The 27708-nt window shown below is 42.5% G+C and overlaps 2 protein-coding genes across 2 annotated transcripts in view; both read left to right on the plus strand.

Moving 5' to 3' along the window:
- SPATA31H1 (SPATA31 subfamily H member 1) overlaps positions 1-689 on the plus strand; it is a gene marked incomplete at both ends in the record, with an annotated part of 32513 nt that extends 31824 nt beyond the window's left edge. Inside the window, 1 exon segment of the mRNA XM_080711342.1 lies at positions 463-689. Within this exon segment, the coding sequence (XP_080567468.1) occupies positions 463-689 (227 nt within the window).
- On the plus strand, positions 689-27494 carry ZNF512 (zinc finger protein 512; the record flags this gene model as incomplete). The annotated part of the gene is given in 15 exon segments (XM_080711747.1): positions 689-718; positions 1241-1299; positions 12595-12616; positions 12618-12819; positions 13540-13635; positions 13931-14014; positions 14530-14654; positions 15031-15117; positions 15533-15631; positions 16673-16840; positions 19050-19244; positions 20057-20158; positions 23485-23547; positions 24666-24764; positions 27189-27494. Coding segments are annotated over 15 exon segments (1737 nt in total).
- Positions 27495-27708: the final 214 nt, after the last annotated feature.

The following is a 27708-nucleotide window of genomic DNA, read 5'->3' on the forward strand; positions in this document are numbered from 1 at the left end:
AGAGGCTCAAGCACAGTTCCCCAAAGGAGAGGCCCAGACCCAGTTTATCTAAAGATCACAAGAGTTACTCAAACACGCCTCCTAGGGCCAATACCAAAAAAACTCAAAAACAGGCCAAGTGTGGAGGCCCAAAGATAGACAAGGAGAGCTCTGTCCCATTATAAATGGTCTCCCTTCAATCCTCACCTAGCCGCCCTTTCCTGGCTTCTTTCCTGCTCAGCCACTGCCTCCAGTTCCCGCACATCATCAATGAAAGGACTTCTAAGGGGTGGGGCGAGGGGTGAGAAGGGGTCTGTAATTTCTCTAAGATCAATAAAGGGGCAATGATTGATCTCCATGTGCATTTACAAGATCACTCCCGGGGTGGGTGGCCAGAGGAGGGACGCAAGGCGTGCAAAGGGACAAGACAAGAGGCCGGAGGCCAGGTTTGAGGGTCCAAACTCGGCTTCCTGGCTCCAATAGGGGGCGGGGCCTCGGAGGGGCAAGGGGCGGGGCCTCGGAGGGGCAGGGGCGGCGCATCACGTGACCCTCCCCAGCCGCAGCCCCTCGGAAGCTGCGAGGCGGAAGTCGACGTGCAGAGCCGGGCGCGGCGGCGCCGAGTCCACATCCGGGAGAGGCGAGCAGAGCGGAAGTGGCGTTGGTCTGGCCGGAGCCCTTGGGTGAAATTGTTAGGCGTGGAGAGGGAGTGATGTCTTCCCGCCTCGGTGCAGTCCCCGCCGTGAGTTTCTTGGTGTGACCGTTATGTTTTAGAGGTAGCGCTGTCGAGCCGGGAACACGCGGCCCCTCGCTTTTGTCCCATGCTCAGAGTTGGGTTTATCAGACCCCATCGTAGGCCCCACCCTTTTCGATCAGCTCCACCTGTCCCCCATTCTTTGCCCACTTTTTTTCCCCCCCGTTTTCCACCTCCTTGGATTCAGGTCCTTGCCAGATCGCCGCTAGTTTTTATTCCTTTTACATCCCTCAAAGCCTCCCATAGCCTCTGTTTCTCGTCTCCTTTTTAGAGCCTCTTCTGTCTGGGACCGAGCTTTGAGAATAGGGGAAGATGAAGGCTCTGATAATGTCACCTGCACTGTAGGAAGCTAGGGTGGCAGGCTTCTCGTAAAAAGGGTTGCCTTTTCCCGTTTGAGGTAGTTGCCCCGGGAGAGCTTCATTCCTTTTGGATACAAGGGGATTCATCTCTTTGTGGTTGAAGTTCAGAGGGCCCTGCCTAGCACTCACTTGTGTGCCTGTGATTTGTTAGACCCCGGGACCCACACCCTTTAAGCAGCAGAGGAACGCCAGGATCGTGGGAGCCAAGAAGTAAGTGAGGTTTTCTGAGGTCTTTTTCTAATTGTGTCGCCAGCGCTGTCCATAGTACTGATGAAAGTGTTGTGTATACACACTGTCCAGAAAGTAGCCACCAGCCACGTATGGCCCTTAAGCATTGAAAGTACGGCTAGTGCAAGTGAGAAACCGCATTTAAAATTTTACTTGATCTTAATCAACTTAAATGTAAATAGCCACCTGTAGCTACTGGCTACTGAATTGGACAGTGCAGGTCTAAACCTAGGGTGGGGGAGGAAATCCTAGCTTTCGAAAGGAAAACACCAAAACAACAGAAATGAATTATAATAAGCCGGGCGTGGTGGCACACACCTATAATCCCAATATTTAAGAGGTTGAGACAGGAGGATCACAGGTTTGAGGCCAACCTCAGCAATTTTGCCAGACCCTTAGCAACTTAGAGAGATCCTGTTTCGAAAATAAGAAAAGGGGGGCTAGGAGTGTAACTTGGAAGTAGAATGCCCTTGGGTTCAATTCCTAGTACCAAAAAGTAAATAAATAAATAAAGTGGAACGCATGACTTAGTGGTAGTACTGCATTTCTTCACACATGTTATCTGTGCTCTTAAATGCTTTGTTGAGCTTGGGAAGGAGGATAAAAATGGCTGTAAGAGCTGGGTGTGGTGGTGCACGCTTGTAATCCCAGCATTCGGGAGGCTGAGACAGGAGGATCAGGGTTTGAGGGACAGCCTCAGCTACTTAGGCTCCTAACTCAGTGAGACCTTGTTTCAAAGTAAAGAATAAAAATAGGGCTGGGGGTGAATCTGGGAGGTAGAATGCCCCTGGGTTCCATTCCCAGTACTGCAATAAATAAATAAATGGCTGTAAGAAATCCTTGTATTTTTAACCTACCTGGCTGTAAGACTGATTTATTATTTTGTATACTGAATGTGCTAAGTTTTTTCCATAGCTGATTCAAAAGGAAAGATTCTCATTGACTAGAAACTCTCTTAGATGGATTCATTCACATAACACTTACTAAATGTATGCTTTGTACTCTCTGTTTAGTAGGTTAAGTATACAGATATGAAAAACAGAACTAGTAGTCCAAAAGGTGAGACTAGTAAGGGCATCAACATATTACAGTATAATAACTAATTTTTTTCTCTCATACTGGAGATTGAACCCAGACGCATTCTACCTCTGAGCTACACCCCCAGCCTGATTTTTTATTCTTTATTTTGAAACAGTGTCTCAACTAATAAATTGCAGAGGACCTCACTAAGTAGCTGAGGCTGGCCAAGAACCTGCGATTTTCCTATCCCAGCCTCCCAGGTACTGGGATTATAAATTTGTGCCACCATGCTTGGCACATAACTAATTTTTTTTTTTATGGTAATGGGGATTGAAACCAGGGGCATTGTACCTCCAAGCCACACCCCGAGCCCTATTTTTATTTAGAAATGGTCTCCATGGGTTTATGAGAGTCTCACTACTTGCTGAGGCTGTCCTAGAACCTGCGATCCTCCTGTTTCTGCCTCCCAAGTATTGGGATTGCAAGTGTGCTCCATCACACCTGGCTATAACTACACCTGGCTATAACTATCTATATATCTATCTATCTATCAATCTTTTTTTTTTTTTTTTTTTGGTGGTACTGGGGATGGAACCCAGGGGCCTTCTACCTCCAGGTTACACTCCCAAACCTATTTTATATTTTATTTGGAAACAGGGTCTTACTAAGTTGCTGAGAGCCTCACTAAGTAACTGAGGCTGGCTTTAAATCTGCACGATCCTCCTGTCTCAGCCTCCCAAGCGTGGGGATTACAAGCATGCGCCACCACTCCCTGCTAACTATTTTTAAATGAGAATTTAAGAGCCAGGTATGGCGTTGCACACTTGTAATCCCAGCATTTGGGAGGCTGAGACAGGAGGATTGCGGTTTGAGGGCTGCCTCAGCTACTTAGTGAGGCCTCTTAGTGGGGGTTTAGCTCGAAGGTAGAATGCCCCTGGGTTCTATCCCCTGTACCGCAAAGAGAGAGAGAGAGAGAGAGAGAGAGAGAGAGAGAGAGAGAGAGAGAGAGAGAGAGAGAAAGAAAGAAAGAAAGAGAGAAAACATGAGCTTGTCTTGCTTTTGAGGAAGGGGAGTGATAGTTTGGAAGAGATTACCGGAATAGGTCACTCCTAAGCAGAGGCTTGAAAGTTGAGGATTAGTGCAGTTAGCCAGGAGAAAGGATTTTTTCAGAAGAGAGAACAGCTTTTCAACAGATAAAAGAAGGTAATGGATCTGGGCACTGTGGTCCATGACTGTAATCCCAATACTTAGAAGACTGAGATAGGAGGATTGCAAACTTGAGGCCAGCCTAGGCAACTTAGCGAGACTCTGTCTCTAAATAAAAAATAAAGGGGCTTAGAGTTGTAGTTCAGTGGTAAAATGCCTCTGGGTTTGATCCCCACTTACCCCCACCCCACATACACGGAGAAGTTAATGGGGTAGCAAGTAGTTCTATATTACATCCACAGATGATAGGGGGTTTGCGAGAAGATCATTCAGAGAGATTAGCTGGAGCCAGATTATGAAGGACCTTTTCAATAGTATGCTAAGGTGTTAGAATTTTATCTTGGAAGAGAAAGGTCATTCTGGGAGCTTCATGAAGGATGGATTTGGAAGGGTGCTGGGAACTTAAGAGAGACATGAAGAACGATATACCAGAAGTTTCATAGGAAGTTTATCGGAACAATATGATGGTTACAATATACTGGAAGTTTATAGGAAACAATACCTAGAGAATATACATGAGGATTGGAGGGGAGAGTTAAGAAAACAGCCTGGCTATGGATTTCTGGCTTTGGGAAACATAAATGTTGCAATCATTCACTGAACTGGGAATTTCTGTCTGAGGAGCAACATTTGAAACAAATGGATTTGGGCCTCAAATGAAGAGCTGGTTTGAAATACAGAATTGAGAATCATCAGCTATAAAAAATAATTGGAACTAGGCGTGGTGGTGCACGCTTGTAATCCCAGTGCTAGGGAGGCTGAGACAGGAGGATCGCACAGGTTTGAAGCCAGCCTCAGCTAGTGAGTGAGGCTCTCAGCAACGTAGTGAGACCCTGTTTCCAAATAAAGTATAAAATAGGTCTGGGAGAATAGCCCGGAGGTAGAAAAGCCCCTGGATTCCACCCTCAGTAACACACACACACACACACACACACACACACACACACAGGAAACATGAAATTTTCCTCTAGGGAAGGTATTTAAAGTAATGTTTCCCTATGTGCACCTTGTTTTACCTAGGGATAATTGTTAAATATAAAGACGAGTGGGCTCTCATCCATTAATCAGAATCCAAATTAATGGGATTAGGACATGGCAATCTTTATATTTAACTGGCATCCTCGCAGATTGTGAAGTTAAAGAACCAGTGGGGAGAAGAGAAGCTAGAACAGTAAAGGATGAAACTCTGGAGAACATCGGAGTTTAAAGGTTAGGAAGAATGAAAGAAGTCTGCAAAGGATACTGAATTGAACTAAAATACTTTTTAAAATGAGATCTAAATATTTGCACCTAGAAGGGTGAACTAGAGGCTCTTAAGAATTCTCGTAGTTGGGGCTGGGGATGTGGCTCAGTGGTAGAGTGCCTAGCATGCACAAGGCCCTGAGTGTGATCCCCAGCACCAAAAAGAAAGCAAAAATTCTTGTAGGTCAGAAAAGAGTTGGAAATAGGCTTAACTTTTTTATCTTTGTGATCAGAACCTGAGATTCGCCACACTGGTGATAAATTATAAAATCACTGTAATATGAGAGCCATTGTATCATAACAAAGCCTTTTCTTGTTATATTTATGGGAAGGGAAGTTTTGAGATTAATCTGGATTTCGGTAAGTAATCGAATTTCCTGAGTTGTTAGGTAGACAGTATAAAATACTTGAGAACTGTTTTTGTTCAGTCCTTTTTAATAACAAAAGACAGACCTGGTGGGGGGAGGGATGGATTCCCTAACCATCTTAACTTAATCTCCAGTATATTAGTCATGATGATCATATGAAGTATGGATTTTTTGCTGCATTTCTGTTTATTCATTAGAGGGGATATGCATATTTCTGAGTCTTACACTGATAATAAACTATTATACAGAGAGTTTCCTAAGAGGAATCACGCGGGGACTTGGCTGTTAATGGCCTCTTGGTACTATTAAGTCTTCCTCTGTTCTTTCCCTCCCTTTCTTCCTTCCTTCCACTGGAAATTGAACCCAGAAGCATTCTACCTTTGAACTACACCCCAGACGTTCTACCTCTGAGCTACAACACCAGCCCTATTTTATTTTTTATTTGGAAACAGGGTCTCGCTAAGTTGTGGTGAGCCTCACTGGATTGCTGAGGCTGGCTTCAAACCTGTGATCCTCCCGTCTCAGCCTCCCAAGTACTGAGATTACAGGTGTGTGCCAGCACACTCAGCTTAGATTTTTTTAAAAATTAAAAAAGGGGCTGGGAATGTAGCTCAGTAGTAAAGCACTTTTCTTGCATGGGTGAGGCCCTGGCTTCAAGTCTCCAGTACCGTACATACACATAAAAAATCAACTGAACAGAACTGTGGATTGTAGTTCAGTGATGGAGTGCTTGCTTGGCCCAGGGTTCTATCCCTAGCCCTAAAAAAAAAAAAAAAAAGGATCAGTTGAACATATTCATGTGTAGGTCTTTTTTCTATTACAGAATAGTCCTATTCTGTTGATGTTTAGAGTAAGTCTAGAAATTAGGGCGAGTTCTCTATCTTTGGTGTTCTTTTACAAAACTGTTTCAGCTATTCTAGCTTCTTTGCATTTTTATATAAATTACAGAATTAGGTTGCCAGTATCTATAAAAGGAAACATACCGAGTATTGATTGGTGTTATATAATCTCTAGATACATTTGAGGAGAAATGCCATGATAACGATGTTGAGGTTTCTTATTTATGAGCCTACTATATTTTTCCATTTATTTTGGTTGTCTTAAATTCTCTTAGCAATGTGCTGTAATTTTTATAGCCAAAGTCTTGGATGTCTTTTGTTACCCGAGTTGTTCCTAGATACTTGAAGTTATTGTAAATGGAATCATTTTTATAATGTTATTTTCTAGTTGCTTATTGCTAATAAGAATATAATTGATTTTATACCTAATCTTGTATCCTACCACTGGCTAAATTCATTTATTAGCCCTAGTAATTGTTTTGTAGATGCTGGCATTTTTCTTTGTAAAAGATCGTATAATTTGCAAGTATGAATAGTTTTACTTTTTCTCCTTCCTTCCTTCCTTCTTATTGCATTGGTATTTAACATGAAAATGTGTGAGCCTGGGGTTTTCTTTTGAGGGAAGGATTTGATAATTTCAATTTCTTTACTAGATACAAGATTTTTTTTGTGTGTGTGATACTGGGGATTGAACCCAGAGGCATTGTACCTCTCTGATCTACACCCTAAGCCCATTTTTTTGATTCTTCATTTTGAAACAGGGTCTTACTAAGTTGCAGAGGGCCTCATTAAGTAGCTGAAGCTGGCAACAAACCTGCAGTCCTCCTGTCTCAAGTCTCCCAAGTACTGGGATTACAAGTGTGCGCCACCATGCCCAGCCAGATTTCCAGTTTCTTTCTTGTGTCACTTTTGATAGTTGTATTTAAAAAAAAATTAGTTTAATTTATTACTTTATTGGCATAAAGTTATTCAAAGTGTTCTCATATTATTTTAATGTTCATATGACATGTAATAATTTCCCTCATTTCATTTTTTTTAGTACTGGGGATTAAACTATACTGAATTATATCTCTATCTCTAGCCCCCCCGCCCCCTTGGTACTGGGGATTGATCCCAGGGGCATTCTACCTTTGAGCTACATCCCCAGCTCCATTTCATATTTTATTTTGAAACAGGGTCTCATGAAGTTGCAGAGGGCTTCGCTAAGTTGCTGGCCTCAAATCTGTGATCCTACTGTCTCAGTCTCCCAAGTACTGGAATTACAAGCGTGCGCCACTGTGCCTTGAGGATTTTTTGTTTTTTTTTTGATAGTTAGCTACTATTGATTTCTATTTTGATTCTGATGTAGTCAAAGAATATACTGCTATTTTCATCCTTTAATAAGAGTTTAAAATTTATGGTGTAGTATCTGATCTTTCTTGGTGAAAGAAATACACGCTTGAAAAGAATGTATATCTGTCACCAGCAACCAAGCCAGGGAGCCTACCTGGATTCTACCTGGCTGGATTTGGCTGTCCATCCATATAGAAAACAAGCAAACAATGTAAAAAGGAAAATGAATTTGATATAGTTAGATCCAACTGGGAGAAGCAGGAACCCTGGTTCCTGGATCCCTGGTTTGGCCGCCACTAACATTTCCAAGTATTGTTCTATAAATGTTAATAACTTGACAAGGTATCTGATAGTGTAGTTCAGCTTAATTATGTGTACTTAATTTTTGTCTATTTATTAGTTGGTGAGAGAGGAAAATCATAAAATTCTCTAAGATTGCAGAATATCTATTTTCCCTTGCAGTCCTGTCAGTTTTTGCTTTGAGCACTTTGAGGTCCTGTTATTAGGCACATACAATGGGTAGTTATGTCTTTCTGATAATTGGATATTTTTATCACTATAAATTATCTCTTTTTATCTCTGGAAAAATACTCTTGAAGTCTCTGGAAAAAATACTCTTGAAGTCTGTTTTATCTGAAATTAAAATAGCTACTGTAGTTGGGCATGGTGGTACACGCTTGTAATCTCAGTACTTCGGAGGCTAAGACAGGAGGATCACAGGTTTGCAGCCAGCCTTGGCTACTTAGTGAGACCCTGTTTTAAAATAAAAAATAAAAACATAGGTCAGGGGTTGTGGCTTGGAGGTAGAATTCTCCTGGGTTCAATCCCCAGTGCCAGGAAAAAAAAAAAAAAAAAAAAGAAAACAAAACACTCCAGCCTTCTTAGGTTTGCTGATTACATGGTATTTTTTTTTTCATCCATATTCTTTCACTCTCTACATATTATTTATGTACATGTGTTTAGTGGGTACGTCTTATAAGTAGTATATACTAGTAAGGTATTACCTTTTCATTGACTTTCAATTTCTGACTTTTAACTGTAGTGTTTAGACCATAAACATTTAAATTAACATTGATATGGTTGGATTTAGGTTAACCCTAAACAAGAGGGTAAATGAATAAAACAATGCTTATTGTTTCTTCTCTGTTCCTCTGTTTTTCTTTTGTATTATTTATTCATTTATTTATTTATTTATTTATTTATTTATTTTTGTGGTACTAGGGATGGAACCCAGGGGCATACTACCTCTGAGCTACACCCCCAGACCTATTTTTATTCTTTATTTTGAAATGGTCTCACTAAATTGTGGAGGTCCTCACTAAGTAGCTGAGGCTGTCCGCGAACCTCGATCTTCTGGTCTCAGCCTCCTGAATGCTGGGATTACAAGTGTGTGCTACCATGCCTGGCCTTTTGTATTATTTAAATGCTGACTCTCTTTTGGTACTAGGGATTAAATGAAGGGCATTCTATCTCTGAGCTACATTCCCAGCCTTATTTTATTTTGAAAGAGTCTTAGTTGCTGAGGCTAACCTTGAACCTTCAATCCTCTGGTCTCAGCCTCTCAAGGACTAAGATTATAGGCATGTGCTACTATACTCCTCCGTTTATTTGTATTTTTTTATTTTTTTATTTTTTGGTGGTACTGGGAACGGAACCCAGGGGCCTTCTACCTCCGGGCTACACTCCCAGACCTATTTTATATTTTATTTGGAAACAGGGTCTCTTAAGCCAGCTGAGGCTGGCTTTGAACCTGCACGATTCTCCTGTCTCAGCCTCCCAAGCGCGGGGAATACAAGTGTGCGCCACCACGCCCGGCTTATACTCCTCCATTTAGATGCAGGCGCTAAGTTCTGTCTTACTTTCTGAGGGTATCAGTTAAAAAGCTCAATTTAGGATGTGGTGGCACATGCTTATAATCTGAGCATTTGATGAGGCTGAGACAGGAGGATCATGGTTCATGGACAGCTTCAGCTACTTAGTGAAGTCCTTTGCAACTCAGTGAGATCCTGTTTCAAAATGAAGAATAAAAAATTGGACTGGTGGTGTAGCTCGGAGGTCAAATGCCCCTGGGTTCCATCCCAAGTATCATTAAACAACAACAACAACAACAACAACAACAACAACAACAACAACAACAACACCCTCTATTGGGCTAGGCATGGTGGTGAACACTTGCACACTTGTAATCCCAGTACTTGGGAGGTTGAGACGAGTACAGCAGGTTTGTGGCCAGCCTAAGCTACTTAGGCCCTCTGCGACTTAGTGAAACCCTGTTTTAAACTAAAGAATAAAAAATAGGGCTGAGGTGTAACTCTAAGGTAGAAGGCCCCCTGGGTCTCATTCGAAACAAAACAAAACAAAAAGCACCTCACTTTGTTCATCCTTGCTTTGCTGGTAAAGGAGGTTGTCCCATACATGAATAGCCCAGGGGCTAGTTTCAGACTTCTTTGGGTGTTTCAAACCTTGTTGCAGTTCTCTAATTTTTTGCTACATTGGTTTGGGTCATTTTGTTCCAATCTTATTTCAGTTTTCAATATCTTTATGCTAGGGTGGGGCATGGTGGCTCACACTTGTAATCCCAGCATTCTGGAAGTGGAGACTGGATGATCGCGGTTTTTGGATAGCCTCAGCTACTTAGTGAGGCCCTTCGTGACTCAGTGAGACCCCGTTTCAAAAAATAAAAAGACTAAAAGATAGGGTTGGGGGTATAGCTCGGAGGTACAGTATGCTAAGCCAATTTGGATATGTCCCTCACACACAGCATATACACTGATCAGGTGGCCAGAATGGTGTGGTTTCTATTGGAATTCAGCTGCTCATGCTGCCATGCAAGCAGGGCCTACTTGTTGCAGAGCCATGGAACACAACTGGGAAGCTCTCGCCTCGGGGGTCGCTGGTCCAGTTTTTACTCCCCTGCATCCTCTACGTGCTTTTGTTGAATCTATATTGTCCCCGTGTCCCAGTACAAAACTTAAATCGAGCGACAAATATATCATTTGTGGTAACTTTAAAATAGAATTTGGATGCTTATTATGTTTGGAGAATTGAAAACTTGGGATTTAGTGGGCCAATATCAGAGTCAAATTTATCATTGTAATGAGCAGGAGGGATGCGCTGAGAGGGCACACGATACCACACCAGAAATACGACTTCCCCGAGTTGAATTTGTAACATGGAACCTCACGTTCAGAGAGCTAAAAATTGTTCTTCCCTACTCACAGAATACTGAAATCATCAGTCTCTTTTATGTCTCCATGCCCATTTCTAGCTCCTTCCTCCCAGAGGGAACAATGTAAATGTGTGATGTTTGTCTTTAAATAATTTATGAATCCTTTAAAACTTAGTAGAGGTTCTTGTATATGTATTAGTTTTAAATTTACTGAAATGTCATTGTACTGGAGATTATGTTCTGAATGTTTTGCATTCAGCAGTATGCCTTTAGTTGAGTTCATGTCTCTGTGGAATTGCTGTGTTGCATCTGACAACTACATAGTATTCCATAGCACGTGGATCGGCAGCTGTTTATGTTTATAGTATTCCAAATTTCAGTTATATATATTCTTCATATTCTGTATCATAACTATATAGTATTTCCTATTATATCGATAGGCAGCTATCACATTTTATTTATATATTTCCTGGGATGATTACTCCCTGCTGTCACAGATGTTTATATGTGGTTTTTGTCAGCTATACCTCTACAGTGTTATTTTCTTTTTGTTTTTGGTTTTTTTTTTGGTGGTACTTAGGGTGGAACCCAGGGGTTTCTACCTCCGGGCTATACTCCCAGACCTATTTTATATTTATTTGGAAACAGGGTGTCACTAAATTGCTGAGAGCCTCACTAAGTAGCAGAGGCTGGCTCTGAACCTGCGCAATCCTCCTGTCTCCGTCTCCCAAGCGCGGGGATGACAAGCGTGCGCCCCACGCCCGGCTACAGTGTTATTTTGAATCTTCCCACTTATCATCTCTATTCCTTTGGGTGGTTTTTTTTTTTTTTTTTTTTTGCCCTACTGGGGATGGAACCTAGGGGCATTCCACCTCCGGGCTATACCCCCTGCCCTATTTTATAATTTATTTGGAAACAGGGTCTCACTAAGTTGCTGAGAGCCTCACTAAGTAGCTGAGGCTGGCTTCGAACCTGTGTGATCCTCCTGCCTCAGCTTCCCAAGCGCTGGGATGAGACCCTGTTTCCAAAGAAAATATAAAATAGGTCTGGGAGTATAGCCCGGAGGTAGAAAGCCTCTGGGTTCCACCCCAAGTACCACCAAAAAAAAAAAAAAAAATATATATATATATATATATATATGTATATGTATACATACATACATACATACATATATATATACAATCATATATTTAGTGTGGTACTAGGGATTAAACACAGGGGCATTCTACCTCTGAGCCACATCCCCAACCCTTTTTTAAATTTTGAAACAGGGTCTCACTAAATTACCATTGCTGGCCTCAAACCTATGATCCTCCTATCTCAGCCTCCCAAGTACTGGGATTATAGTCATACAGCCATGACTATGTCCAGCTCATACAGATGTTTTACTGGAATAGGGAGGCCCTATGGATCCTTGGACCACATTTGAGAACTGCTACACTACTGAATCTTGATTTAGTCACCTAGAAGAATGTCTGATATTTGGTAGTCACTCAGTAACACATACTCAGTAGACATGCTGACTAGTCTTAGATTTAGAAATCTACATCTAGCTGTTAAACAGGATTCTCTGGCCACCTTAACTCAGATAAGATAACATCCTTTCCTTATCTATGGAAGCTAAATAATCTTACTGCCTGAGTAAGACAGGGCAGCCCTGACCTTATGATTCAGAGAAGAAGCATAAGAAGAGGGAAGATGGTTCAGATTAGTGTCTACAGAGTATTCTTTTTCTCTCTGTTCTCAGGGATATCTTCTAGTTACTGTCCCAGAGGAGGCTTGGACATAATTGGTTACGAACCCAGGGGACTCTGAAGTGTCACAGAATGCCCTATACTTTGCCTACTTTCTTTTCTTAGATAAATATAGGAAAGAATGCCTTTCTGGGCAACAAAGTGACCCTTTATGTGGATTTCTTACTTTTTCTGATTACAGTGAAGTATAGTAATAATCATATATGCTGTGTTAGATTGATCGTTGTAATTTTAGGAGATGACAACCTACATTCTGCTCTTTAAAAATCAGCCTTACTTTATTGCATAAGTAACCAATGTAATTATCTTCTTATGATATAAAAAGATTAATGGGAATTTTGCTCCAGACCTTCCTCTGTGGTACATATCTTTGTGTTGTGTCAGTAGCAGGACTCAGTGTTCCATAAAGGATAATAGTTTCCAGTACACTATCCCTCACGATGACTCCTTAAGTGGCTCGTCATCTGCCTCTTCATGTGAACCAGCGAGTGATTTTCCAGCATCCTTTCGAAAATCTCCCTACTGGATGAAAATGAGGAGGATCAAGCCAGCTGGGACTTCACGCGTTGAAGGTATCAGTGTCTTATTCCAAAGACAGAGCATACTCTGAAGTTATTTTTTAAGATAGTTGGTGTAAGTGGTTATCTTAAAGTATTAAATGCCACATTTGTGTTTCTCATTAGTGATTAAACAAATCTTAAGATGCTAGGTTATCACATACTGTTGGCTTCATGAACTAACACTCTCTCTCTCTCTCTCTCTCTCTCTCTCTCTCTCTCTCTCTCGTCTATAGAGTGAAATTCCGCTCATCTTTCTCCTCTAGGTTAAACTTAGAATCAGCCTTCCTCTGCATGGGAGTTAAATTTCTTTTTATTTGCTCCTTTTTTGAGAATGTAGGGGCTGGAGAAAGTGTTATTTGGGTAGTACATTCTAGAGGGGTCATAATCTCAAGGGTTCTTGGTAGCCCTCTATCCTGAGCACTTCTGCCTCAGTGATATCCTCAAGTCAAGAGCGAGCAAGGCCTGCCAAAGGGCCTCCCGAGGGCCCTTATTATTCTCAGGGAAGAAAGGATGATTCCAGAGGAGAACAAAGAAAAGGAAGGGGGAGGTTCAGTCAGTTAACGAGAAGCTACATCACCTTTCCCGCAAAGGTCACAAACACTTCTGTGAGGCCTGCATTTGCGAGTCACCTTTTCCCTTCGCATTCTTGTGGATTATGTCTTGCGGAAGGCCTAGAGTTCATTTACAGACTGTGCTGTGTTTGTTTTTGTATGGTGTGGTATGATACGCCAGGGTCTGGTGGAATAGCAACCAAGGGGAAAAGGAAACCCAGGCAGGAAGAAGATGAAGACTACGGAGAATTTCCTCAGAAGAAGCACAAGCTCTATGGTAAGGGGTTAGCAACTTTTGCTTAGTGAAGGGCCTTGTTCTTTGAGGATAAAAGGGAGAGAGACTTTGATTTGGGCTCTTACTGGCTCTGGAGCTTTAATTTGGGGGTGGGGAAGGCCCCCTTCTTGCCTCATTTTACTTCTCCATTCTCACCACTTACAGGAGTCATCAGTGGAGAGAGTGGATGTAGGGTGTTGAGAGGGGGAGGGAAGGATTTGGGTGCTAAATAGGGTTAGTAAAGGTGACATGTTGGGTGACATGTTAGTAAAGGTGACAAGTTTCTATCTTGTATCAGGGAGGAAGCAACGGCCTAAAACCCAGCCTAATCCCAAAGCCCAGGCACGTCGTATTCGGAAGGAACCTCCAGTTTATGCAGCAGGTATGCTTTCTTTTGGGCGCTTTGTGGGGTATGGTTCTCATATATTGGTTTGTCGTTGTCCTCTGTGAGGAGTCATGTCCTAAAGTTGTGTGTGTTTGTGTGTGTATGTGTGTGTTACTGGGGATTGAACCCAGGAATGTTCTACCTCTTAGCTACAGCCCTAGTCCTATTTTATTTTGTGTTTTCCAACAGGGTCTCACCAAGTTGCTGAGGGTCTTACTAAATTGCTCAGGCTGGCCTCAAACCTGAGCTCTTCCTGTCTCAGCCTCCCAAGTACTGAGATTACAGGCATGTGCCACCACAACTGGCCTCAAATAGTTTTTATCATGGGAAAATGAAGAGTTTCAGAAACTCCACATCATATGGAAAAAATAAAAGCTGTACACAGCAAGAATCTCTTCTTCGTTGTCTACCAGGAAAGGGAAAAGCCATTTTATGACACTTTTTCTAAACCATGGGATTTTGTTTTTTGTGTCTGGAGAATATTACAGAGTGTCACTTTCTCTCTTTTGTAGGCAGTTTGGAGGAACAGTGGTACTTAGAAATCGTGGAAAAAGGCAGTGTTTCCTGTCCTACTTGCCAGGCAGTGGGGAGGAAGACCATAGAGGGGTTAAAGAAACATATGGAAAACTGCAAACAGGTTAGATAATTTTGTGGAATTTCCTGTTAGAATTGTTTAATCAAAATTTTAGACCTCAGTGCTATGTTTGATATGCTGACTACATGGATTAGAGGCAGTGTTGTGTGGTAGAGAAAACGTGGGCTTTTGCACCTGACAGACCCGGGCTCGAATAATCCTCACTTAGCTACATACTAGTTGTGGCATTGACTTTTTACCTGTAGACCTTGGTTTTCTCATTTGTAAAATGGAGAACAGAATAGTAACGACTGTGGGTAATCCATGTGAGGATGAGAAAGAAGGGACGCATGCGGAGGGCCTCGCTCAATGTGCGGCAGTCAGAGGCCTTCTCCTCCTCTGTTTAGGAGCCTGGCATTGAGTGCTGTTTTTCCTTTAGGAAATGTTTACTTGTCATCATTGTGGGAAACAGCTTCGTTCGCTGGCAGGGATGAAGTATCACGTCATGGCGAATCATAATAGTTTGGTAAGAGTGTCCTCGGTGCTCTGTGAGCTCCTGTGATGTCTAGATCTCTTTTATTTAGGTGAGCGCACATATCTCGGTGCAGATGGCTGGGGCTCAGGGACCTTACCTTATGGGGTGTGAGTAAGAAGACCCTTTAATTCACGAATTACGCAGTGAAGCCTTTGAGGCAGACCGTAGGTATTTGTGTATTTGGTTGTACCCAAGGGCTCATATCCTGGGAGGAAGAGGCTCAGAACTCTTTCGTCCACTCTGTTCACTTCCTCCGCCTATCCAAGAGAAGATAGAGAAGGTCAGAACTTAGACTTCATGGCATCAACTTAGCTACTAGTCGGATTCTTGATTCTGTGTGATTTTTTTTCTTCTGTATCTGTCTTTTTCATGAACCAACTGCTTTTTGCGTCTATTGATTTTTTAGCCCATTTTGAAGACCGGAGATGAAATAGATGAGCCGAGTGAGAGGGAACGGCTTCGAACAGTTCTCAAGCGGCTGGGAAAGCTCAGGTGCATGCGCGAGGTAAGAGCCTGAGGACGAAGGCTCCTTCCTGAGCCCCAGCTCAGTGTCTTTCTGCTGTTCTTTTCTATTTCTCCTCCTCTGCCCTATAGCTTACTAGTTCTGTGCCATCTGATGGCATAAGGGTGGCCCCTTCTTTCTCAGATCTCTTGAACTCATTCATAATTCTTTATTTTCTTTCTTATCTCCAAAACTGTATCCCCCCTTCCTCTTTGCTCTAAGGGGTTTCTTTTTCTTTTTCTTTTTCTTTTTTTTTTTTTTGTTATTGACATGATGTTTAATTTGGTAAGCATGTAAGTTCCAGCAAATATTTAGAAAAAAATATTTAGCTACTGTTTAATATATTGCTATGTGCCATAGCTAACAAAAAGGCTTACAATCCTATTTGATCATCCAGAGATTTTTGCAAAGGGAGTTTAAGTCAATTATAGAGATTCTGAGAAAATCCTAAAATTACTATTTAAAAGTCAATCGAAAAATGTTGGCATGTGTATTTTCAATTGGGCAGTGTGGTTCTAAGGGTTTTCTTTATCATCCTTTCTCCAATGTGGTGAAGAGGATCCCAGTAGCCTCACTGTGATGAACTTTACTTTTTTATTGGCTATTTGATACTGGGTTGGAGTTAACTGAACTGATTGAATATTGTGGATCACAGATAGAATATCCAAGGAGTGGGAAGGGTTATGCCAATGGGCAATGTTGGAGGAGTTCTTGTAGTATCAGTCTTTTAGGATTTTGTGGTGTGTGTGTGTGTGTGTGTGTGTGTGTGTGTGTGTGTTATTAGGATGGAATCCAGAGTCCTTTGACCTCCGGGCTACACCCCCAGCCCTATTTTATTTTTTATTCGGAAACAGGGTCTTGCTAAGTTGTTGAGAGCCTCACTAAGTTGCTGAGGCTGGCTTCAAACCTGCCATCCTGTGTCTCAGCTTTCTAAGTACTGGGATTACAGGCATGTACCACCATGCCTAGCTGCTTTGTGGCTTTCAGAAATTTAGGAATTGTGTCAAAAAAAAAATTCTAATGTGCACCTCTTTCTGTGTTTAGAGTTGCTCCAGCACCTTTACCAGCATTATGGGATATATGTACCATGTTAGAAAATGTGGCAAAGGGGCTGCAGAGCTGGAGAAATTGACTTTGAAATGTCACCACTGTGGAAAACCGTATAGATCGAAGGCCGGACTTGCATATCACCTGAGGTCAGAGCATGGGCCTGTGAGTACTGATTCTTTCTAGACTCTGTTTGGGTATATACTTTGTGATGAGTGCTTACTCTTGGTTTTCATTTGTGTCTGGCTTTAATCTTTGAATGTTTTTGTTCTCTCTTCTTCATTCTTTCTACATTCTTTTCTTATTTCTGCTTTTTGAACACTATTAGGTTAGAGAAATGAAAATTCAGAGTATAGTTCAGGGTTGGGGATATAGCTCAGTCAAAGAGTGCTTTCCTAGCATGTACAAGGCCCTGTACCACCACTACAACAGTAATGACAAAGTAGAGTCCAGGCTGGAATAAATTCTTTCATCTTTTTCACTTCCCTTCCTTTCTCTTTTCCTCTCCCCTTCTCTTCCCCTCCTCCACTTTCTTTTTTGTCTTTCTAAGGATCCAACCCAGGGGCGCTCTACCATGGAGCTATATCCCCAGCCATTTTAAATTTTTTTTTAATTTTAAGACAGGATCTCGTTAAGTTGCCCAGGCTTGCCTGGAACTTACTATCCTTCTGCCTTAGCCTCCTAAGTTGCTGGGATCATAGGTGTGCACCACCATGCCTAACCTCATTATTATATTTTTAAACTAAAAGCAGTGCCTCTTAGTTAGATATTTTGTGGGACCCTGTCAAGCTGGTTTCTCTATTCCAATGTTTTTTTTTTTTTTTTTTTTAGCGGTACTGCGATGGAACCCAGGGGCATTCGACCTCTGAGCTACACCCCCCAGCCCTATTTTTTATTCTTTATTTTAAAACAGGGTCTCACTGAGTTGCAAAGGGCCTCACTAAATAGCTGAGGCTGTCTGTGAAACTGGATCCTACTGTCTCAGCCTCCCAAATGCTGGGATTACAAGTGTGCGCCACCACACCTGGCTTTCTGCTGTGTGTTTTTAAGAGTCAAGTTTAAGATATAATTTATTTTATTTATTTTTTTTTTGGTGGTACTGGGGATGGAACCCTTCTACCTCTGGGCTACACTCCCAGACCTATTTTTTAATATTTTATTTGGAAACAAGGTCTCTTAAGCCAAGCGTGGGAATTACAAGCATATGCTACCATGCCTGGCTTTAATATATAATTTATATGTGATAATATTTGCCTTTTTAATGCACAGGTATGAATTTTAACACGTATTCAGCCAGGTGACCACCATCACAGTCAGGACCTAGAAGAATTCTGTCACCTCTCCAGATTGTCATGTCCCTCGTAGGCAGTGCCCCCACCTGGTGCTTCTAGCAACTGTTGAGCCATCTTTTCTATCCCTGTGATTTTGTCTTTTTCAGAGGGTCGTAGAAAGGGATTCAGAGTTTGTAGCCTGTCGAGTCTGGCTTCATTCATATAGCATAATGCGTTTGAGATTCATCGATGTGTTTTATTGTTAGCTGAGGCTGGCCGCGAACCGCGCTCCTCCGCTCTCAGCCTCCCGAATGCTGGGATTACAAGCGTGCACCACCGTGCCCAGTTTATTTCTTTTTATTTGGAAACAAGATCTTGCTAGGTTGATGAGAATCTCAGTACTTGCTGAGGCTATCCTCGAACCTTAATCCTCCTGTCTCAGCTCCCAAGTACTGGGATTACAGGTGTGCGCCACCACTCCTGGCTAAATTGACACTTCATGATCACACAAATTTTCGCCCTCAGTTTCTTCTAGAATTTTTGTGGTTTTATATTTTATATTTAGGGCTGTGGTCTGTTTTGAGCTAATTTTTTTTTTTTTTTTTTTTTTGGGGTGGTACTGGGGTTTCTGGAAACTTCTACTTCCGGGATACACTCCCAGACCTATTTTTATACTTTTTATTTGGAAACAGGGTCTCTTAAGCCAGCGCACATGGCTGGCTTCGAACTTGTGCCATCCTCCTGTCTCTGCTTCCCAAGTGTGGGGATTACAAGCGTGCGCCACCACGCCCGGCTGTTTTGAGCTAATTTTTGTATATAGGTTAAGGTATAGGTTGAGGTTCATTTCTTTGTATATGAATGTATTTTTTGAGCACTTTTTCTTATTACGGCAGAACAGATTTTTATCCTGCTGAGAAGTTTTTTTTTTCTTTTCTGGTTTTCAAGTAAAATGTGCATCAGTAACACTGTGGAACTTGATGTTAGCGGTTAGCAAGCTGATCAGCAGCTCTTCGATGCTTCAAACAATAAGGACAGCCTCTAATCTCCTGCCATGATGGAAACCTCTTATCAGGCCTGTGTTGTGCTGTGTCTCTTTCTTGCAGATCCCCTTCTTTCCAGAGTCAGGACAGCCAGAGTGCTTACAGGAGATGAGCCTGGAGACAAAGAGTGGGGGGCGAGTCCAGCGGCGTTCCGCCAAGGTCGCTGTGTACCACTTGCAGGAGCTGGCCTCTGCCGAGCTGGCCAAGGAGTGGCCTAAAAGGAAGGTGCTTCAGGACCTGGTACCTGATGATCGGAAGGTGAGGTAGACGCTTGTATTAATTTTGGAGCCACTATGTCTAATATTGTGTTTATTATTCAGAGAAAGATAAGTGAACTTAAGAGAATTCTAAGCAATATTTTATTTGTTTACCCTTGGAGATGTAGTACATCTAATCTGGCTTAAGTGCTTGGATTCAGATGAGGTGTAGAATGACAGTGTTTCAGAAGATCCTTAAGGAGCCCTCTTTTTTGTGTGTGTGATACTGGAGATTGAACCCAGGAGTACTTGACCTCTAGGCTGCAACCCCAGCTCAATTTTGAATTTATTTTTTTTGGTGTGTGGTACTGGGGATGGAACCCAGGGTCATTCTACCTCTGAGCTATACCTCCAGCCCTATTTTATTCTTTTATTTTGAAACAGGGTCTCACTAAGCTGCAGAGGGCCTCACTAAGTAGCTGTGGCTGACTGTGAGCCTTCAGTCCTCCTGTCTCTGGGATTACAAGCATGTACCACCACGCCTGGCTTCTTCACAACTATTTTATTTCTATGTAATATTCTGTAGCTCTCCCCCTGCCCCTGTTTTAGCTGCAGATGAAATATTATATCCCAAAGTCTCCTGTCGTCTGTTAAATATCAACCTTTTCTAAGACTAAGCAGTAGACAATTATATTTATCAGTTTCAAGAAGAGTCTTATACCTTGGATTTTTTTTTTTGTTGTTTGGAGGGATTTTTTTAAAGATAAACTTATGGATTCCTAAAATATATAATCTGAAGAGGTGGATGTGAAGCTTTGGGAATATTTTGGTTGGGAGTTGCATTCCTCCAATAAAATGTTCCTTGTCTTCTAGTTAAAATATACTCGCCCTGGGCTACCAACCTTCAGCCAGGAAGTACTACACAAATGGAAGACAGATATCAAGAAGTATCATCGCATTCAGTGCCCTAACCAGGTGGTCCTTTCTCTTTCATTTATTCAGTAAATGTTTTTCAAGCATCTACTCTTGTTTTTAGTTATTTAGTCCTTCATGACAAAGCATTTGAATGGTAGTGGCTTAAAACAACAATTATTTTATGTGTTAGCAATTCTGTAGGTGAGTAATTCTGTCCAGCATCAGCAGGACAGCTCTTATGTTATATGTAGCATCAGCTGGGATCACTCTTGGGGGCCATTGCTCTTAAGGTGTGACTGGAATGTCCATAATGGCTTCTATGCAGCTGGATTCTCACAGGAGCCTGGCTCTCCATATAGCTTCTCTCTCCATCAGGGTATTTGGACTGCCAGCCAGGTATATAACCAATGATTGACTTCTCAGACTCTATTCTAAGAACAGGAATGTAGAAGCTGCAGATCCCTGAATTTACACAGCATTATTTCTATGGTATTCCATTGGGCAGAGGCATCACTGTGCCAAGTCAGACTTAGAGGAAAGAGAAAAGCACTCTGGTTACTTTTTTTGTGTTGTATTGATTGAACCCAGGGGTATTCTTCCTCTGAGCTGCAACCCTTAGCCTCCCCACCCCTGCTTTTTGCAATTCTGGGGATGGAACTCAGGGGCATTCTACCTCCAAGCTACATCCCTAGCCCTATTTTTTTTTTTATGCTTTATTTTGAAACAGGGTTTCACTAAATTGTGAAGGGCCTCCTTAAGTAGCTGAGGTTGGCCATGAAACTGATCGCCTGTCTCAGCCTCCTAAATACTGGGATTACAAGCATGTGCCACCATGCCTGGCCTATTCTTTATTTTGAAACAAGGTCTCACTAAGTTGTGAAGGGCCTTGCTAAGTAGCTGAGGCTGGGCGTGAACCTGCCATCCTCCTGTCTCAGCCTCCCACGTACTGGGATTACAAGTGCGCATCACCACGCTCAGTTCACCCTTTTTATTTTGAAATAGGTTCTCACTAAGTTGCTGGGTGCCAGCCTTGAACCTTGGATTTTCCTATTTCAACCTCCCAAGTCCTCAGATTACAGATGTGTGCCACCATACCTGGCTAGAGTCCACTTCTTTTTTTCTTTTGTTTTTGGTACTGGGGATTTAATCGAGGGGCATTCTACCTCTGGACTATACCTCCAGCCCAATTTTTATTTCTTTCTTTTTTTTTTTTTGGTGGTACTGGGGTTCCTGGAAGCCCTTCTACCTCCGGGCTACACTCCCAGACCTCTTTTTACATTTTTATATTTGGAAACAGGGTCTCCTAAGCCAGCGCGCGTGGCTGGCTTCGAACCTGCGCGATCCTCCTGTCTCTGCCTCCCAAGCGCGGGGATTACAAGCGTGCGCCACCACACCCGGCCCAATTTTTATTTCTGAAACAGGGTCTCACTAAGTTGCAGAGAGCCTCAGTAAGTTGCTAAGGCTGGCCTCGAACCTGGCAATATTCCTTTTTCATATACTTTGAATTATGAGCGTGCACCACCACGTCCAGCTAGACTCCACATCTTTTATTTACTTTTTCAGTACTAAGGGTGAAAAAAAAAGTTATCTGTATTTATTTTTTATTTATTTATTTTTTTGTAGTGCTGGGAATTGAACCCAGGAGTATTCTACCTCCGAGCTACATCCCCAGCCCTATTTTTTATTCTTATTTACTTATTTTATTTTATTTTTTTTGCGGGTCTGAGGATGGAACCCAGGGGCATTCTACCTTCGAGCTATACCCCCTGCCCTATTTTTTATTCTTTATTTTGAAACTGGGTCTCACTGAGTTGCAGAGGGCCTCACTAAGTAGCTGAGGCTGTCCGCGAACCGAGATCCTTCTGTCTCAGACTCCTGAATGCTGGGATTACAGGTGTGTGCCACCACGCCCAACTCTTATTTTTCTTTAAAATTTTTTTCTCTTTTATTTTTTTTTTGTGGTACTGGAGTTCCTGGAACTTCTTCTACCTCCGGGCTACACTCCCAGACCTATGTTATATTTTATTTGGAAACAGGGTCTCCTAAGCCAGCACGACTGGCTTTGAACCTGCGCCATCTTTCTGTCTCCGCCTCCCAAGTGTGGGGATTACAAGCGTGCACCACCACGCCCAGCTTATTCTTATTTTGAAACAGGGTCTCACTAAGTTGCAGAGGGCCTCACTAAGTAGCTGAGGGTAGCTTTGAACATGTGATCCTCCTGTTTCAGCTTCCCAAGTACTGGGATTACATGGTGCGCCACCATGCCTGGCTTAGACTCCACTTCTTAAAGGCAAAAGTGGCAGAGATTTTGCAGCCATATTTAAAATTTCTACCACAGCTGCATACGCAACACTTTGTGAAGGAATAGATAAAGGTGAGTAGGAAACACATTTGCACTAAATAAAAAAGATTTTTTTTTTTTTTTTTTTTTTTTTTGCGGGTCTGGGGATGGAACCCAGGGGCATTCAACCTCCAGGCTACATCCCTGCCCTATTTTTTATTCTTTATTTTGAAACCGAGTCTCACTGAGTTGCAGAGGACCTCACTAAGTAGCTGAGGCTGTTCGTGAACCACAATCCTCTGGTCTCAGCCTCCTGAATGCTGGGATTACAAGCGTGCGCCACCACGCCCGGCTCTAAAAAAGATTTTAGGAAACATCTTAACTATAGAGTTAATCTTTCTTTCTTTCTTTCTTTCTTTCTTTCTTTCTTTCTTTCTTTCCTTCCTTCCTTCCTTCCTTCCTTCCTTCCTTCCTTCCTTCCCTTCTTCCCTCCACCCCTCCCTCCCTTCCTCCCTCCCTCCCTCCCTCTCTCTCTCTCTCTTTCTTTCTTTCTTTTTGTGGTATTGGGGATGGAACCCAGGGGATTTCTATCTCTGGGCTATACTCCCAGACCTATTTTTTAATATTTTATTTGGAAACAGGGTCTCACTAAGTTGCTGAGAGCCTTTCTAAGTAGCTGAGGCTGGCTTCGAACCTGTGCGATCCTCCTGTCTCAGCCTCCCAAGTGCTGGGATTACAAGCATGCAGCAACACACCTGGTTTAATTATATTTCTTTTAAGTGTCAAACTACCAGGGAAAGGTTTAAAATTTTCTGCACTATTTGTTTACCTTCTGTTTCTTTTTGTTCTCCATTCTGTTGTTCTCCGTTTTCCCCTGGTCCTGGAGCCTCATGCTTGCTGTGTGAACGTTCTGCCACTGTGCCACGGCCACATTCCTGGTTCTCCTTTCTGCTTTTGTTGCTTACATATGGATCTTTGTGTTTGATTTATGGCACTATTTTTGCTCTTATTCCTCCAACTGTAGAGTTGGTCATTGTGAGTAGCTGGATTGCGAAGGGAAAGGTGCTGTTTGACATAGTATTCACCTTATTCTTCTCTTTTTCAGGGTTGTGAGGCTGTCTACAGTAGTGTATCTGGCCTTAAAACTCACCTGGGCTCTTGTACATTGGTTTGTAACTTTTTAAACTTGGTATCGTAATAAATTCTCTAACATAGTCTGACATGGAAGAGAATTCAGTTTAGGTGAACAGCTGATCATCCTGTCCAGGATTATCTTCAGAGGCTTCTTGAGGCCTCTGTGTCACAAAGATTCTTGATCTCATATTGGTTGGGATGCCAGGGCGTGTCTAAGACACAGAGGCCAACATAGCCGTAAATCATACCAGTTAAAGAAATTTAGAGAAAAATCGAGTCCCTACCAGAGATTTAGCTTCTTCTACCTGAGCGTGTCCCACACGGGGCCTGCCCTGTCTTACTGGGCCTTAAACTTCCTAAAAACAAGTTCCATGTACTGGATTGGTGGGGCTCTTCCAAATCCATCCAAGCTGCCCTGGCCTCTGGGGATGGGAGATGGGGTAGGTGTCAGGCCAACAGCCAGTCACCTCACTGAATCTTTTCCATGTTGACCCAGGTGTCCTACAACCCCCGAGCTGTGGGAAATGCTGCCACTGTCCAATCTCATTCAGAAGTATCTCCCACAAAATGCGCACCATGGAAACTTGAAGCTTCAGGAGGGGAGAGAAGTCTCAGTTGGAGCCAACAGGGGAGTTGTAGGAATCCTAACCAGATTTGTCCAGGAATGCTTAGGAGTTTGTCATCTTGATCCTAGTTTGAGTCCTTAACTAGGCATTACGGATGGTATTCTCCTCATTCTGGATTTTCAGGCCAGTCTTTGCAGCAGTGGAGCATAGTGGGAAGAATTGAACATTGGTGCTGCTGGTGAACTTGGGGAGTTTAATCATTTTGGGGGAGGAGCCAAAAAAACCTGAAGTGAAGCAAAAGGAACCTGGGAAAGTAGAGAAATGTGGCATGGTACGTAACCAAAGTAGGAGGATGGCAGGTGGTGTCCAGGGAGGGGCGGGCGCTACAGAATTACTCTTGGACAGATTGCATTGGTCAGTGTCTGCCCAACTGCTTTTCCTAAACATATTGCTGTTTGAATCTTTTTCTTCTTATGTTTGCTAAAGTAGAATCTTCCCTTTTCATCTTTAATAAGCCTTGTACATAACCCAGGTGTTTGTTTCTAAATTTACCAGTTATTCTCTTTTCTTTCTTTCTTGGAAACAGGGAAATTTTGTGGCTGGAAAATATAAGTGTCTTCTATGTCAAAAAGAATTCGTATCAGAGAGTGGTGTCAAGTATCACATCAACTCTGTCCATGCTGAGGTGAGGCCTCTGCTTTCCTGCAGTGATTTTGCATTCCCGTGCGCCTGATAAGGAAGCCACAGGAGAGGCAGACTTTGTCCCTGGTTTTATGGGCCAGAATTTACCAGACTCAAATTGGAGCTAAATTATTCTCTAATTGTATTTTTCTTTCAAAATATTTGAAATCACTAAGATGTGAGCATACTCGAGCTCTTCTAATTCTACTAAGTCCAAATAAGCCAGGCACTGGGGAACTAGGCTTAATTTACATGTTTGACATTCTTTTTTTGTGGGGGGAGTATTGGGGATTGAACCCAGGAGTTCTACCTCCTAGCTATACCCCCAACCCTATTTTATTTTATTTGGAAACGGTCTCACTAAGTTGTTGAGGCTGTCTTTGAACAGTCCTCCCATCTCATCCTCTCAAGTATTGGTTTTACAAGCAAGTGCCACCACGTCTGGCAGAGAAGGACTTTTAAAACATACATAAGTATCATTATGCCTAAAAAAATTATTATTATTATTTTTTGGTGGCACTGGGGGTAGAACCCAGAGGTTTTCTACTTCCAGCTATACTCCCAGACCAATTTTATATTTTATTTGGAAACAGGGTCTCACTAAGTTGCTGAAACCTCACTAAGTAACTGAGGCTGGCTTCGAACCTGTGTGATCCTCCTGTCTCAGCCTCCCAAGTGCGGGGATTATAAGCGTGCGCCACCACGCCTAGCAAAAAATTATTCTTTAATGTCATTCAAATTTCTTGAGTTTTTTTTGTGGGTTTTATTGCAGTACTGGGAATGGAACCCAGGGGCATTCTACCTCCAAGCTACACCCCCAGCCCTATTTTTTATTCTTTATTTTGAAACACGGTCTCACTGAGTTGCAAAGGGCCTCACTAAGTATTGAGGGTATCCTCGAACCGCAGTCCTCCTGTCTCAGCCTCCCAAGCACTGGGATGACAAACGTGCACTATTACGCCTGGCAGCAATCACATTTTAAAATGTATAATAAGGCCAGCCATGGTATAATAATAAAACAGGTAAAATTAATTCTAATAATTTACTTATCCCAATATGTCCAAAATATTTTAACACATCAATCAGTCAATCAGCAATGATATATTTTGCACATTTTTTTTCATAGCAATTCCATATCTCAGTTTGAACCGATCACATGTCAAGAGCAACATTCAGGTCTGGGAGCTTCCCTAGGCATTGTGGTACATGCCTGTAATCCAGTATTTGGGAGGCTAAGACAGGAGGAGTGCAGGTTTGAGGCCATCCTCAATAATTTTGCAAGACCCTCAGTAACTGAGACCCTGTTGCAAATAAAAAAGGCTGGGGGCACCGGGCGTGGTGGCGCATGCTTATAATCCTTGCATTTGGGAGGCGGAGACAGGAGGATTGCGTAGGTTCGAAGCCAGCCGCTCTGGCTTAAGAGACCCTGTTTCCAAAAAAAAAAAAAAAAAAAGTATAAAATAGGTCTGGGAGTGTAGCCCAGAGGTAGAAGAAGGGCTTCCAGGAACCCCAGTACCACCAAAAAAAAAAAAAAAAGGCTGGTGGGGGGTATGGCTCAGAGGAAGAATGTCCCTGGGTTCAATCCTTAGTACCCAAAATAAATAAATAAAAGTACCCGTAATCATGTATTATACATTATTTGCTTATAGGCACTACTGTATTAGATTTAATATTTATTTATTTATTTATACTGGGGATTGAACTCAGGGGCATTCTACCTCTGAGCTACACTTTCAGTCCTATTTTATTTTTATTTTGAAACAGGTTCTTGCTAGGTTGATGAGTCTCACTACTTGTTGAGGCTGGCTCTGAGCCTCAGAATGATAAATACAGAATGAAGTCATTCTGTATTTGTGATATTGTTATAGAAGGTAGAACTGTTGTCACTTATGTAATAGGGTTACCCTGTCTCCTCAGGAAGCAAAACTTTACAGAGGGTATCTGTCCTCGGTATGGTTTTTGGATTGAAAGTAAGAAAAGGACTTAGCATGAACCTGTGATCCTCCTGTCTTAGTCTCCCAAGTACTGGGATTACAGGAATGCACCATCACACTTGGCTTAGATTTTTCCAAATTAATTAATTGGTTAATTAATTTTTTGTGGTAATGAGGATTGAACCCAGGCACATTCTACCTCTGAGCTATACCCCAGCCCTATTTTATTTTTTACTTTAAAACAGGGTCTCATTAAGTTGCTGAGGCTGGCCTTGAACCTGTGATCCTCCCATCTCAGCCTGCCTAGTACTAGGATCACAGGTATGGACCACCACACCCAGTTTAGATAAATACAGAGTTCTAGAGTACGGTTCCATCTGTACCCGTCTCCTACTTACTGTTGTGCCCTAAGCAGGCCTTTATTCCTTCCTACACCTTCTTGATGTTCTTCACTTAGTTTCTGACAGGGTGGCATTTCTATTTTGCCTTTGTAGGATTGGTTTGTTGTAAACCCAACAACAACCAAAAGCTTTGAAAAGCTGATGAAGATAAAGCAGCGGCAGCAAGAAGAAGAAAAGCGGCGGCAGCAGCACAGGAGCAGAAGGTCTCTAAGGAGGCGGCAGCAGCCAGCCATTGAGCTTCCTGAACCTGAGCTGAGTCTTAGAGCAGGGAAGGAGCAGAGGAGGAATAATGAGGAACTGCTTGGGTCTGCTTCCTGTAAGGATTCAGAGCAGGAGCCAGCGGCACAGTTCCAGAAAGCAAAGCCCCCAAAGACGAATCATAAACGAGGAAGGAAGTAGGCAGTCAGGGAACGCACTCCTAGGAGAGTGGATGGGATGCGTCGTCATGGGGACCATGCGGGAGGCCTGAGTTGTGGGGCTGAGTGAAGATGCTTTCAGCTGTGTGTGTGAGGCTGTGACTTTCTCAGCTCCTTCCTCCTGTGTAAATTTCACTGTCTTCCCTACTTACTCATTTTCATACCCCTGCCCCCTTTTAGTAGGTTTTCCTACTATT

The sequence above is a fragment of the Muscardinus avellanarius genome, assembly GCF_963383645.1.
Source record: "Muscardinus avellanarius genome assembly, chromosome: 15".
NCBI lineage: Eukaryota > Metazoa > Chordata > Mammalia > Rodentia > Gliridae > Muscardinus > Muscardinus avellanarius.